This window comes from Apodemus sylvaticus, chromosome 13 (assembly GCF_947179515.1).
Source record: "Apodemus sylvaticus chromosome 13, mApoSyl1.1, whole genome shotgun sequence".
Classification (NCBI taxonomy): Eukaryota; Metazoa; Chordata; class Mammalia; order Rodentia; family Muridae; genus Apodemus; species Apodemus sylvaticus.
Window position 1 is genome coordinate 81,631,739 of NC_067484.1, and position 14,880 is coordinate 81,646,618.

Here is a 14,880-nt window from a genome sequence, read left to right on the forward strand (position 1 = left end):
TTATGTAGTAGAAGAACCGTAAAAGTAGTATTTTGTGAACTTATAAGTAAATTGATGGGGCTAGACTAGGTATTGCTAACATCCTGTTACAGCAACTAAGCAGAGCTGGCTATGTAAACCTACCTATAAAATTAGAATTAAACAGGCACAGTTCCTAACACAAATAAATAGCTTTTAGATCACAAATTTTGGAGAACCAAGTATCTTCTTCCTTATAAAAATTAAGAGTCAAAGAAAATTAATACTGGAAGAATAACTACCTATCATTTCTTCAAAGAATAAAATGCCAAGCCAGGCCTGGTGGTGCATACCTTTAGTCCCAGCACTTGGGGGGCAGAAGCAGGCAGATCTCTAAGTTTGGGGACAGCCTGGTCTACAGACATAGTTCTAGGACAGAGAAACTCTTATCTCAAAAACCAAAACAACAGCAAACAAACAAAAAGAACTGAGAGTACTGAACAACTCTTTCACAGGAGTCATGGAAGACCACTGGAAAACACATATTTATATTATGATTCATAACTACTAAAATTATAGTTATGAAGTAGCAATGAAGATAATTTTACAGTTGGAGGTCACCACAACAGGAGGACTGTATTCAAAGGCTGCAGCACGAGACAGCTCCGAGGGACGGCTCTGAGGTGAGTCAGGCAGGAGACTTGGCACCTGTTAGCCAAGCTCTAATGCCCCACTCTGTACCCTGGCATCGGACCAGCCCCCAGGACAAGTCTGGCAGTTCCAACTGTGAGATTCCTTGTCATTTGGTAAGAACTAAAATGAACAAGTCAATGACACTGACACTCTTAACATTCAACTGCTGTTAGAAATATAATCACCACATAGGAACTTAGGGATTACTATTCATCTTAAAATTTAAATCTATATATAAATTTAAGTTTTATATGAAATATAAAATGTTAAATATACAGCTATAAATCTAAATGTGAAGTCCATTAGAAATGACCAATATCCTTAAGAAGACAGCTGTATAAAGAGCACTCACCGTCTCCAGCAGGAAGCCCTCTCTCCTTCTTCTCTTCACATTTGTTGCATTCACTGAAGTAAAGCAGCAGGAACATATCCAAGAGTACCCAAACCAAGGAGGTGGCCAGAACCACCTTGCAATATGCAAATTTTCTCATGGCACTTTAAGTCAAATGTAAAATTTTAAAATATATATATATAAATATACAAATATCATGAAAATTATTCCAATCTGGTTTCATCAGAAATCACAGTCATATCCTATAAAGAGAAAAGGGGGGGAAAACCTCTTAAATTCAATACCTAAGAAATGGATCATATGATAAATTTTACATTATAAATATTAAGATAGAAATTAATTTCATTAACAATAAAGTCCATTATCATATAAATACCTCTTACAGAACCATACTCAATAGAAAAAAGGGTAAATGGGTATAAACAGGCCTTTAACGAAGATAAATCTAAATAACCAATAAAAATGTGTAAAACTGTGCTTATCTTCTTGTAACTGGATCTACACACTGAAACAGCAGTAAGCCTCCATCTCAGTTGCATCAAGCATGGGTCCTGACTTCCTATCTCTCCAACAGTTCTACTGAATTCTAAGACAAAAGCCACAACAATAATCAGCCCACCATCTCCAGCCAACAGTGATCCCAGTGTGAAGATCCAGTTCTCCTTGAGCTGGTAATACATAGCCTTTCAGGCTAATTCCTGTCCTCTTTTCCCCCACCAAATCCTATGCACAAACCACAAGTCACTACTCATCTAGAAAACATTCCCAGAATGCACTGCAGGAAAGGGAAGGAATTCTAGGACTCACTCCTAAACTCTGATGTCCTAAGTTTGTAGTTTCTACTTCCCACTCTTCTACATTCTGGCACTCTTACATTGTCATCAGAAAGTAACAGGGCTACTCTGAGTAAAATTGTTTCTAACAAGGCAGTTATTTACCTTGGAGAGCCCTGGAGCAGCCTGGGAATTGGGTCACTGAATAACTAACACAAAAGCCAGTGTTGCTGCTGACTAGGGACAGAAACAAATCAAGTGTATTCAATCAAGAAAACTGAGGGAACACCTTGTCCATGCCCCCCCACCCCGCCCTGCACTGAAAGTCATGTGAGCAGTGCTGCAGAAGCAGGCTGACAGGTGCTGGGCAGCTGCTTACAAGGCTGCTCTTACAAGATGAAGGCTCCAAACAATCCAGCACAGGTGAGTTCATTTATGAAACACCTAGAGTAACTCTTTACCAAGTTGCTAGACAACAGTCAGAGAGTCACCCAAAGAGATACTAAATGATACTTGTAACATAAATTACTTCTGCTCTCTGGGGACTTGGATCTCCTGCAAATGGTCTTTCATCAGAACAGCATTTTTTTGATGGCAAGGTGAGAGAAAACACGGGTGCTACAGACCTTTTCTGCCTCAAAATCATGTCTATTCATCTGATTGTGTCATATGCAGTAAGTAGTTACTATAAAAAAGCATGAGCTAGGTAGTGGTGGTGCACATCTGTAATCCCGGCACTTGGGAGGCAGAGGAAGGCAGATTTCTGAGTTCGAGGCCAGCTTGGTCTACAAAGTGAGTTCCAGGACAGCCAGGGCTACACAGAGAAACCTGTCTTGAAAAACGGAGAGAGGGGCAAGAGGGGCAAGAGGGGAAGGAAGGAAGGAAGGAAGGAAGGAAGGAAGGAAGGAAGGAAGGAAGGAAGGAAGGAAGGAAGGAAGGAAGGAAGGAAGGAAGGAAGGAAAGAAAGAAAAGAAAAGAAAAGAAAAGAAAAGAAAAGAAAAGAAAAGAAAAGAAAAGAAAAGAAAAGAAAAGAAAAGAGAAACACAAACCAAGGTTCTTACCACGGAAGCTGGGTATGTAAACTTGTATTTGAGCCATTTCACATGGAAAACTGTCTGGCAAAGAATCTGACTGCTGAAGTAGTGGTAGAAGGTGGGTGGATGGGTGGCAAAACCAAGACATTAACAAAACAGGGTCTCATATAGACCAATAGAACCTAAACCTCCTAGAGAGCCAGGAATGACCTTAAACTTTACTCCTCCTGCCTCCAACACCCCAGTGCTGGGATTGTAAGTGGGCATAATAGGTTTATGCAGAGCTAGGAATCAAACACAGAATCTCATGCGTCCTAGACAAGACCTTTATCAACTAAGTACTTCCCCAGACCTATTTTTAAGACCTAATGATCATTACACTAATATTGTCAGTTCATTGATATCAAAAAACCAGTCTTTGAGACTTCACATTGAGACATCTAAGGAGAAAACATGTCTATCTTAACAACCTGTATGCAATTTTTTAAAAGTATCTTTGAACATCCTTCATATAAAATGCTTTGGAAACTAACTGTTCCAGATTTTAGAGCTTTTTCATATTTTGTAATATTTGCACAGACTTAATTTTTTAAGCTTCACAATACTAAATCTGAAATGTTCCAAAATCTAAAAATGTTGAGTATATCATCTACATTTAATGTTTCCAATTTGAGAGCATTATAGATTTATACACATACACAATATACACAATATACACACACATACACACAAACACACACACACATATGAGAGAAACACTACTCAGAATTTAAAAAAAAAAAAATCACTGTTGTGATCACTGAACTATTTCCCTGAAATAGTTCTAGGGAATAGTTATTATCCTGGTTTAGAGGTCTGGAGAACAAAGCTCACTTGAAATACTGGTAGAGACTCTTAACAGAGCTTACCAGATCAAGAGTGTCTATGTGGGGCATGCAATGTTGAGTATATTGACTAGTATACCAGTTTTTGAAGGTGATAAACTGATTTTGGCTTCTAACGGTATCTTGAAATTTTATATTTCTACTTATAAAATTATATATGCTAAATATAAAGAACTCTTCAGGGAGGCTGGAGCAATGGCTCAGCGGTTAGGGGAACTCGCTGCTCTTCCAGAGGTCCTGAGTTCAATTTGCAGCAATGACAATGGTGGCTCACAGCCATCTATAATGGGATCTGATGCCCTCTTCTGGCATGCAGGTGTACATAGAGATACAATACTCACATGTACTCACAGACATACAAATAAATAAATCTTAAAAAACAAAAACAAAAACCTTCTTCAAACAGTGCAAGGTAAAATCTCAGGACCACCGTAAACCATGGCTATATTCTGCTATTAGTGCTGAAGTGTTTCTGTGGTCACTCAGGATGGATGGACCTCACTTAAACACTTGTTTCTGTTATCCTGAGCACTTTGGGGTGACCAGATCTCAACAGGGGTACAAGAGAACTTACTTAGGGCCGTGATTAGCACATTGCTGGCAAATAGGAAGAAAGCAGCCTTTAAATGAATACAGTACCATTCCAATCATTTACTTACGGATACTGAAATTCAATGTCATATTACAAATCATTTTTATTTAACAATCTATTTAAAACTGTGAAACCTCTCCTTTGCTCTTGAGTCATCATCACGAGAATCCCAGATCTCCAACACAGAGAAACACATGTTTTCATAAGTTTGGTGTATTTACATTAGAACACTGTTGAGAGGAGTTTTTAATTTTGACAATCTTCATGTGTAATCACTATCTTTTGTAACTACATATCTGGTCTGTTTTCTGAGAAGAGATACCACCATTTAATCCAGGCTAGCCTCCAACTGCAGACCCTCCTGCCTCATCACCCAGGTCCCCATCTATGCAGGACCACACCAAACTTTGTATTTGGTGTTCTACCATCTCTGCCATAACTGGTGATCACTTCATTTCTTTTCTCATATACCTACTGAAATCCCGCCCAATACTCTATTAGGTAATTTGTCTTCTTATTTCTGGGAAATTGTTTATATAGTGTTGTGTCAGTTATAAGCTCTACCTGTAATTTTTTTTCTACTTCATCGTTTACCTTTCATAAAGAATATCACTTATGGTTCAAAAAAGTAGCATTTCTCATATCTTAAGAAATACTTATATCTGGAAATCATTACTAGTAATGTTTTTGTATCAAACTTAAAATGTTTTACCTTTCCTGTATATGTAGGGAGCCATATGTCTCTCAAAAGGATAAATTGTCTTAGTCCTACTTAAATAACAAATCATCTTTTTCTAAAGGCATAAAATATTCACAATTGCCTCAGTCCTACTTAAATAACAAGTCATCTTTTTCTAAGGGCATGGAATATTCACCCTGTTGTAAACTAAGTTTTTGAATCTCTGTGTTCCGTTCTACTGACCTATCTCTTCATATGTAAAACTGCTATCTGAATTATAATAACTAGCTTATTCTTAATATATAGTGGTAAAATAAAAAAAGAGGTCTCATTTTAACTATTAAAAAATGTTGGCACATGCCTTTAATCCCAGCAATCAGGAGGCAGAGGCAGGAGGATCTGCATTCAAAGCCAGCCTGGTCTACAGATGGAGTTCCTGGACAGCCAGGGTTACCTACACACACTCAACCCCCACTCTCAGAAATATTACATTTTTATGTAGAAGGATGTGTCACAGTCAGAGGACAACTTGCTGGAGTCTGTTCTTTTTACCAGGTGGAACTATTCTAAGTTCAGAAAATAAAATAAGTTGTCTTTGAGGACCTGGACAGCTGGGCAGTGGTGACACACGCCTGTAATCCCAGCACTTGGGAGGCAGAGGCAGGCGGATTTCTGAATTCTGAATTCGAGGCCAACCTGGTCTACAGAGTGAGTTCCAGGACAGCCAAGGCTATACAGAGAAACCTTGTCTAGAAAACAAAACAAAACAAAACAAAACAAAAAAAGAGGACCTGGGCAAACAGTGGGGACTGAACTCAGGTCATCAGACTTAGGAGTCAGTCACCTTTCACTCTTTCTGTTTTTGAGATAGGGTATATGTAGTCCCAGTTATCCTAGGACTTGCTATGTTCTCCAAGCCAATCAGAAGATCTAGGGGTGGTCTTAGGAATCCAGATACAACTTACCAATTAAAACAAGGAAAAATTTAAGTTCATTACTAAGCCTTAGTTCATTACTAAGTACTAAACATTACTACTAATGTTTAAGTTCAAATTTCAGTTCTAACACTAACTAGTTATGTGGCCTTTAAAAGGTCAATTTATTTTATTTGCAACCTAACAACCAAAACACACATAGTCTCACTGTTTCTTTAAAAGAAAAGTACACTCATCTCACAGTTCAACTGCAATAATGTGCACTCAGTAAATAGTAAGAAGTATTTCTAATGGTGTGTTCTTAGATGAAGCAATCAGGCTCTGTCATATATGCACTGATGCGAGGGAAAAGGCATCTGCAGTAGAGAAGCTCAGGACAAACGTTACTCCAGTATCTGCAACACCAGTACTGCAAATGACTCCCCAGTCACAGGAGAAGATCCTAAGTTTAGTTCTAGGCTAAAGGTTCTTACCTGAACCTAGTCTCTGTTTAGTTTTCAAATTGACATAGTAATGAGAAATAAATATAAACGTACTTATAAAGTAGTACTAAGACTATACTTTGCTGTATTTCTCAAATTTTATTAAAATAGTAACTTAGTACAAAATCATCCTAGTGCTGAGTATGGTGACATCAATCCCAGCTTGGGAATGAGGGGGAAGTGGATTTCTGTTGAGTTTGAGGTTAGCCAGGACCAGATAGTGTAATACTGTCTAAATAAAAACTAAAACAACAAGCTCTTCTAATACATGAACATAAGGCATAAAATCCAAAGGATATACGTTTCAAAATTCATGGAGAACTATAATTTTCAAATCATTAATTCCCAATTATTATCAACTTACCCCAGAGTGGCTTTTCAAATGAATTCATATCATAAATCCACATGTCTCAAATCATCTGTTGAAAAATAAATTTGCTAAAATCAGTGTATTTCAAAGTTAGCTCTTCCCTCCTCCCGTACCTTCACTACCGTGCAGACTGCAGGCAGCTGCCCACTTGAATGCAAGGGCCGCTGATTTTTCAGCTACTTCCCCAAAGATAAATATAACATAAGGGACATAGGCACGCCAGTTATATTTTAAGAACAAGTGAGTTAATTAATAAAATGTTACTAACCAAAAACTCAAAGGAAATAGTATACATTATCTTTTCTCCTCCTAGAAAATGATGGCATCAACTCTTCAGAAGAGAAGGCAGAGACAGGCAGACAGCATCTGCAGTGGATGTCTTTTACTTCTCATTCCACACCCAACATCCTTCACCTTATCATACTCTGGTGGAATTCTTGTGATAATTCTCTACTAGGCCAACTATTCCTGACTGGCCTAGGTCAACCACAGCCACTGTATTTATCTTACAAAAGTACAAAACTAAATCATGATCAATGGAACCTGTAGGGAAATCTGTCAGAAAGCATTTGGGGAAAGTTCTCTCTTGAAGGAAAAAAGGATGCTAAAGAAAAAAAATGGTGCCTTTCTCTCTCTAGCTACTCTTGGAATCAACATACACTTCAAGTCCAGAAGCTCTCTTGAATCTTTAAGGAAAGCCTTTATCATGCTGAGGACTGCAAAGTGAAACCGTGGAAAGCAATGAGATCTGGATGCAGCATGAAGTCAGACCAACCTTGAAACTTCCCTCCATGTATATGAACCTCTCTATGTGAGAGGATGACCTTTCAGTGCCGAGATATTGTGTTCCTACAATCAACACCCTACCCTAAGCATCCTGCAAGCTACAATTATTGATTCAGATTAGAATGTATCCTGTGAAGGAAAAAAATTAGTGTAAACAGTAGAGAACTCATCTAGCAGTAGAATTTCAACATAAATTTAACAACTACAAACTAGAATCTGCTGTGACATACCCATCTTAGAAATGGTATTATAGTCATGTGCCATTTAACAGGAGTGTGTTCTGAGAAACATGTCATGAGATAAGTTCATTACTTTGTGAACGTAAAAGTGTTACTTATATAAACCTAGCAGCAAAGCCTACTACAAATCTAGGTTCTATGGTATATATCATTTATATCTGTTCTACCTTTGTCTGAAATCCTGTTATGTAGTACATGGCTATAGCTAGTCAACTGAAAATCATATATCCATATGTTCAAACTCTGTTAATTACCTACAAGATACTATGCTAACAGAAAACACTAAAACATAAAAAAATTTAGGCTCTGATTAGTATGAATGTGTTCTTACCAAAGAATGTATGTTAGGAACTTAATCCAAAATTTGAATGTTAATATTATCTGAGTCCATAAAGAACAGGGAGGGACTCCCATGATGAGATGTCTTTAAAGAAGAGAGACCTCGGCTGAAATATACATTGACTTTTTTTTTTTTTTTTTTTTTTTTTTTGAGATAGGGTTTCATTATGTAGCCTTGATTGGCCTAGAATTCACTGTAGACCAGGCTAGTCTCAACTTCATAGAGATCACCTGCCTGTGCTTCCCTAGTGCTAGGATTAAAGGCAAGCTCCAGCCCCCACCCCACCCCCTGCCTGCTATGCATACTGGCTTTCACCAAGTGATACTCCTCCACCTTGTTGTAACACAACAAACAAGTCATCAGATGCTGACTACTCAATACTGGACTCCTTAGCCTCCAAAACTAAGACAATACATGGCTTTTATTTATGGTTCATTTTCAAAAATTCTGTGGTAGGAACACAACATGGATCCCACCATAACAAGTCTAATCTTTAGATAAGATGATGGAACACACCATAATTTACAAAGTGATTTCATGTCTTTGCAAAAAGTTTCAAAGGTATGGTAAGATGGAGATTTTTAAGGAAAAAACTGGTGAGGAGAAAGGCCAATTTGTTTTATATTAGGAAAAAAGCAAAAAATATATTTACACAAACTGAGCTAAAACACAGAAGCAGAAAAACACAGAATTTGGAGCTCACAATTCAGCTGTACATAGTGAACAGGAATGCTTGGCTACACTCTAAGGAAAGTAAAAAGCAAAACTCAGGGTAAGTTATTAATCTGTTCTGTCACTTTTAGCTCTTCAACACGGATGCCTAAATGTTAAAAATAAGACTTTATGTTAGGTTTCCTCTAACCAAAACCTACGATATTAGAAAACAACTTCAAACATCATTCTGGAGAGCAGTTTCTGGGACGTAAAGGACCCAGAAGGAACTTCCCCAGACCAGAGGTCCACAATATTTTCTAGTCAACATAGTTACTCAGCTTATTGTCATATGAACTGCAAAAAATTCAAGGCCTGTATTCTGTCTAACATCATTATTACAGTATCTGGCAATTCTTGGCACAAGATAGAGAAAACATCTCAATAATTAGAATAAAAATACTAGACAACACACTTGAGAAGAAACGTAGCTGAAAATAAAATGTAAGGTCTTGATGTTTATATGCAGGACAGATATTTAATTAATGTTGGGCTTTTTGTTCAAATATCACACTGAAAACAAGTAAAAAGAGATTGTTAGAACATCTAAATGGAGAGGTAGGGACAGCAGGAACAGCTCTCTGCCAGCAATCCCTCTGGACTTTCTTAGTGATCCTCTCCTATGTTAAAATTTACAGCTCTGAACTCTGCCATGCATCTCAATGCTTTGAGTTTAGAAGGAGTGTGGCCCAGAATTAGAGGGAATATTCAACAAACAGCTTTACAAACAAGAAAAGGAAAGGGAAGAGAAGGGAGGGGAGAAGAGGGAAGAGAAGGGGAGGGGAAAGGAGGGAGAACAAAAAAACAAAACCCAAAGATGAAAAAGAAAAAAGGAACATCAATTCAAACGGTAACTAGGAATGGGATTTAAAAATCACAGAAATCATGGCAACATAGAAATTATAAAATAAAATGACAGATATTAAACCAAACATAAGTAAGTCAATATTAAGATAAAAAGACAAAATGTGTACATTAAAAAGGAAGAGTTGGCATGTGGACAAAATCACAAGGTCCTGTTAGTAAAAGCATAGTAGATGTGTACGTGTACATACAAAGTGCAAACTTACATAAGCTAATCTGCCATGAGCTCTTATGGTCTCTGGATGGAGCCAACAGGAAGAAACAGGAATGGCAGCCCTTGGAGGGACTATATACTAGGTGAGCCACAAGGCACAGAAGAGTGACTATTCCTTCTACTACTTTTTCATTCAACCATTAACTGTATTGTTGCAGTTAAAAGACTAACCAAAGACCAGGAGAAAATTTCATAAAACAGCTCAAGAATTTTAGTATTAGAACACATAAAAACTCCTCCAAATGAAGCAAGCAGGTAGAGTTGGAAACTTACCTTTGTGGTAAACACTTGGCTAGGATGGCAAGGCCCTGGGTTCGATCCCCAGCACCAACAGAGGAAGAATGAATAATGAAAGCAGGAGAAACATAATGATGAGAAGTGAAGAAAGGAATTGGCGATACCTAGTAAGGCTAAAGAAAGCCCCACCATAGTCCTTCATAATCCAACTGCAGGCTCACAGTATTGTCTATAATGGCCAAGAAAAGAGTGACAACCTGAAGGTACATCAAGAGGAAAGTGGGGTGGGGGTGGGGGCCTGAGAGACGGCTCCAGAAGACTTAGCTTGGTTCCAACTCACAACCATCTGCAAGTCCACCTTCAGAGAATCTGGACTCCTTCTGGCCTCCAAAGGTGTACACATGCACACACATGTGCAAATTAAATAAAACTATTTCTAAACGAAAATGAATAAACGACCTATATAACAAGATACTTACAGCAGATAAAACGAATAAACTAGAACTGTGTCTATGTGTTAATGTGAGTACAAGGAAGAAGAGGCGTCATTTTCAGTACAGGTACAGCTTATTCCATTAGTTAACTTTAACAAGTAAAAGCAAGACACTTTGCTTATGGGCCCCAAGCTATATTATACATATAGAATTACATACCAAATGAATATTAGTGACTATTACTAGGGAGGAAAGAAGGACTTCAAAAATATTGGGATGTTTTTAATAAAAAAGAATCTAAATTTTGGGACACTAGCATGTCCACTCAGTGAACACTTTCCTGTTCTTCCATGCCCATCAAACTGCTACGTAAGTACAAGTGGCAAATTTATCCCTTTACCTGCCTTGCAGGCTATGGTGGCTGGTAAGACAAAAATCAGAACTCATTATCTGGGGCTATGGAAGATACTGACTGTACTGGAGGACAGCCCCTGTGACCCTGATTCCTGTAGTGATCCCTGTTGCCTGAGACATGAACACAATTGAAAGAACTGAACAAAAAGGGTTTTCTTAGCAATCATGAGATAATATTAAGAAAAAAGATACAAGTTGAAAATGACAAACTGCCATTAATGTATCAATTTATTGGTAATTTTAGGTAATCGTCTAGGGTATATTTTGATTCTTTCATTTTTGTGGAATTAACAAGTTAATTCCAAATCTATTTGCAAGCAGGTCAAGAGTGGCCAATATATTCAGAAGCAAATGCTCACTGTATGAGAGTTGTAAGCCTGTGTATGCAGCTTAGTGACAACACTGTGAAAATCCTAGGTTTGATTCTTGTGGTAGTTGTGGTAGTTTGAATATACTTGGCCTAGGAAGTGGCACTATTAGGAGGTGTGGCCTTGTTAGAGTATGGCTTTGTTGGAGGAACGTGTCACTGTGGGGGTAGGCTTGGAGACCCTCCTCCTAGTTACCTGGAAACAGTCTGCTCCTGGCTTCCTTTGGATGAAGATGTAGAACTGTCAACTGCCACACTTCCTGCCATGACGATAAGGGACTGAACGTTGGAACCTATTTAAAGATATTACCCTGCCTACTATGGTTGGATCTTAAACAGCCCCATAACACCCCACACTTTAAATCTTGACAACATCCTAAAGATACATATTCTCTTTTAAATACGTAATTGGATGGATTTTTAGCTATTCTGAGAAATTACCAAATTTCTACTATATGTTGCTAGTTTAGAGCAACAAAACTGACTTTATTGTTGTATCGCATATAAAGCAAGCTAGTAAACTACAAATCTGAAAAATTCTCTAGACTCTTGACTCTTCTATGAAAACACCTATATTGACTCTAACAGATGATAACTGTTTCTTTTAGTCTGGAAGCTTTTATCGCCCAGGGTCTTCAAGAGAAATGTACTGAAATTATAAAGAAAAAGGAAGTGTCAGCTGTTTGCTGCGGCTGACATCTAAAGGAACACTATGAGTGTCTGGCTATCAAGTATGATACTTGCTGTAGGCCTTTCACAGATGCCTGTGATGGCTTGAATGAAAATGACTGCCAAAGACTCATACATGTGAACACTGGTCAGAAGTTGGTAGGATTATTTAGGAAGGATTAGGGATTCTCTTGTTTGAGGAGGTAAATCACTAGGGTGAGCATTGAGGTTTCAAAAGCCCACACTGGTCCCAGTGAGTATCCCTCCCCCACCTCCTGCTTCCAGATAAGGGTGTAAGTTCTCAGCTACAGCATCAGCACCATGTCTGCCTGATACCATAGCCCCTACAAAGATGGTCCTGGATTCTCCCTGTGAAGCTGCAAGCTCGGAATAAACTCCTTCCTCTGTGAGTTGCATTGCTCTAGATGCTTTGTCGCAACAGTAGAAAATGGGAGGCACATCTTTAACCTTTGATCCGGGCCCTGCCTCCACTGGAGGCCTCTCTGGAAGAAGGAAGGGTTCACTTTTTCCCTCTTCACCTGCTAGCACTTACTTTGCTAGCACATTACTGAAGTCTACTTCAGATTGCAGCTTAGACAGAAGTTGGTACCAAGGACTAGGGTATTGCTGTGAGAGGCCTGACCATGCTTTTCTTTGGAGGAATGTGGATTTTGGGACTTTGGAAAGCAGTAGAATGCTTTCAGTAGGGCTTAATGGACCATACTAGTAAAAGCATGGAAGACAATGATGCTGAGGGTGATTAGAACTGTGGGGCCTGGCTCAAGAGGTTGTAGAGAAGAATTTTAGTATGTGGCCTAGAGACTATTCTTGTGATATTTTGGTGAAGAAAGTAGCTGCCTTTTACCCTTGTCTGAAAAGTCTACCTGAGGCTAAAGTGAAGCTATTTAGATTAATTGCATTGACAAAGGAAATCTCAAAATAGCCTAGCATAGACTCTGTCCTGTGGTTCACTTTTCTGAAAAGCTTTTTGAACAGACGTAGCAAACTTAGAAAGGAAAAATACAAAATGTATGGTTCAAAGATTAAAGGGACACCAGGAAGTAAAATAGAGCTAAATCCTGTGTTCAAGAATATTAAAAAGAATTAAGGAAGTGGTGACCTCAGGGCAAGATCCCACCCAGCTAAACTTATTGTTTATGTGTTTGCAGTAGAACAGGGATAGCTATATCATGTTAGGCCTGGTTATTGTTTTCATTTGGACACGAGAAAATATGATTGTGTGTCAAATTAACAAGGGATGGATTGTGATGCCTATTCTTGGTTGTCAATTTAGCTATATATCTGTAATGAACTACAATCCAGAAATGGAGGGCATACCTGTGATCCAGATCTTGAGGCTGGAAGACACAGGCTTTTGATCCAGATCCTGAGGAATAGTGGTCATGCTTATAAAGAAAGATCTTGTGAAAAGGAATTAAAGAAAAGGTTATGTTCAAGCACGGTGGTACAACCCTTTAATCCCAGGAGAAAGATACAAGCAGATCTCTGAATTCAAGGCCAGCCTTGTATAGAGTTAAGTTCCAGGTAAAGAAAAGCTTAAGTTCAGGCATGGTGGCACACACCCTTAATTAATCCCAGCACTCAGGATACAGAGGTATGCAAATCTCTGAATTCAAACTTACTCTATAAAGCAAGTTCCAGAACAGCCAAGCTTAGGCAGTAAAGGAAATCACCAAAAACAGAAAGCTGATGAAGATGTAACTGAATAAGGGCCATGTTCTAGCCCCAGCAAGCAGCAGTACTCAAAGTTTTGGTAAGATGATTCTGACTTTAGAATCAAGACTGGAATTTCCCTACAAGACTAAGGAAAGTCACTGAGGACAGATGTATGTGCCTCGGATGTCTCTGCATGGAGGACAGAAAGGCCATTGTGTGAGGTGGCCATGGTTTCTCTTGAGCTAGCATCTGGACTTGTCCAGTTTAAGAGTCACCCTGGTGGCCTGGTTTTGAAGGTAAGAGGAAGGGGTTATGGAGAGCTGCTGAGGCTTGGCATTGTTGGAAGCTATTGGTGAAGGTACAGCCTCAGTGGCAGGTGAAGGTCCAGAACTGACTGGGTCATGCAAAGATGTTGAGGTTTGGCACCATGAAGAGAACCTATGACTGGCTGTCTTAGTTAGGGTTTCATTATTATGAAGAGACACCATGACCAAGGCATCTCTTATAAAGGACAGTATTTAATTGGGCCTGACTTACAGGTTCAGAGGTTCAGCAGTATCAAGGCAGACATAGTGCCAGAGAAGGAGATGGTAGTTCTGCACCTTGATCCAGAGGCAGCTAGGAGACTCTCTTCTGCAGGCAGCCAGGAGAAGACAGTCTTCTGCATTGGGTGCAGCTACAGACCTCAAAGTCCACCTGCACAGTGATACATTTTCCTCTAACAAGATCACACCTACTCCAACAAGACCATGTCTCCTAATAGTACCATTCCCTATGGGCCAAGCATTCAAACACATGCATCTAATGGGGGCCATACCTATTCTAATGACCACAAAGGCTACTGGTGGGAGTGCAGCCTAAATTCAGTGGAAGACCCCAGTGTTCTGAAGATGCCAGTACCATATGATAGCCACCAAAAATAGCAGCAGCAATGGACTGGAGTCAGCCAGAGCCTAGAGTACTACAGAGGGCAGAGCTGGAGAAATGATGCCAGCCCTTTGGAGGAGTACAGAAGATCATGTGTGGATCCTAGACAATGGAACAAGAGCTGTGAAGCTGAAGTTGTTCTAGAGATCCTAACATGTTAGAGATGCCAGAGTCGTGGGATACCTGTTAACAGGAAGTGGAACCAGCCCATGAGAAAGAAGTGTGTTGCAGTCAACAAAGCTGAAAGAA

General features: G+C 39.1%; 2 protein-coding genes across 4 annotated transcripts in view; one reads left to right on the forward strand and one right to left on the reverse strand.

Annotated features, from left to right (window-relative positions):
• Galnt1 (polypeptide N-acetylgalactosaminyltransferase 1) overlaps positions 1–14,880 on the reverse strand; it is a 70,459-nt gene that overhangs the window by 35,348 nt on the left and 20,231 nt on the right. For all 3 annotated transcript variants that reach the window (XM_052201481.1, XM_052201479.1, XM_052201480.1), the window contains exons 2-3: positions 6,747–6,801; positions 1,004–1,245 (exon numbers count right to left, since the gene is read on the reverse strand). In XM_052201481.1, coding sequence (XP_052057441.1) covers positions 1,004–1,142 — 139 coding nt within the window. In that variant the 5' untranslated portion in view covers positions 1,143–1,245; positions 6,747–6,801. The remainder of the gene's footprint in view (positions 1–1,003; positions 1,246–6,746; positions 6,802–14,880) is intronic.
• The window catches only part of LOC127698152 (translation initiation factor IF-2-like), a 29,227-nt gene continuing 21,092 nt past the window's right edge, over positions 6,746–14,880 (forward strand). The window contains exon 1 of the mRNA XM_052201482.1: positions 6,746–6,801. Within this exon, the coding sequence (XP_052057442.1) occupies positions 6,788–6,801 (14 nt within the window). The 5' untranslated portion in view covers positions 6,746–6,787. The remainder of the gene's footprint in view (positions 6,802–14,880) is intronic.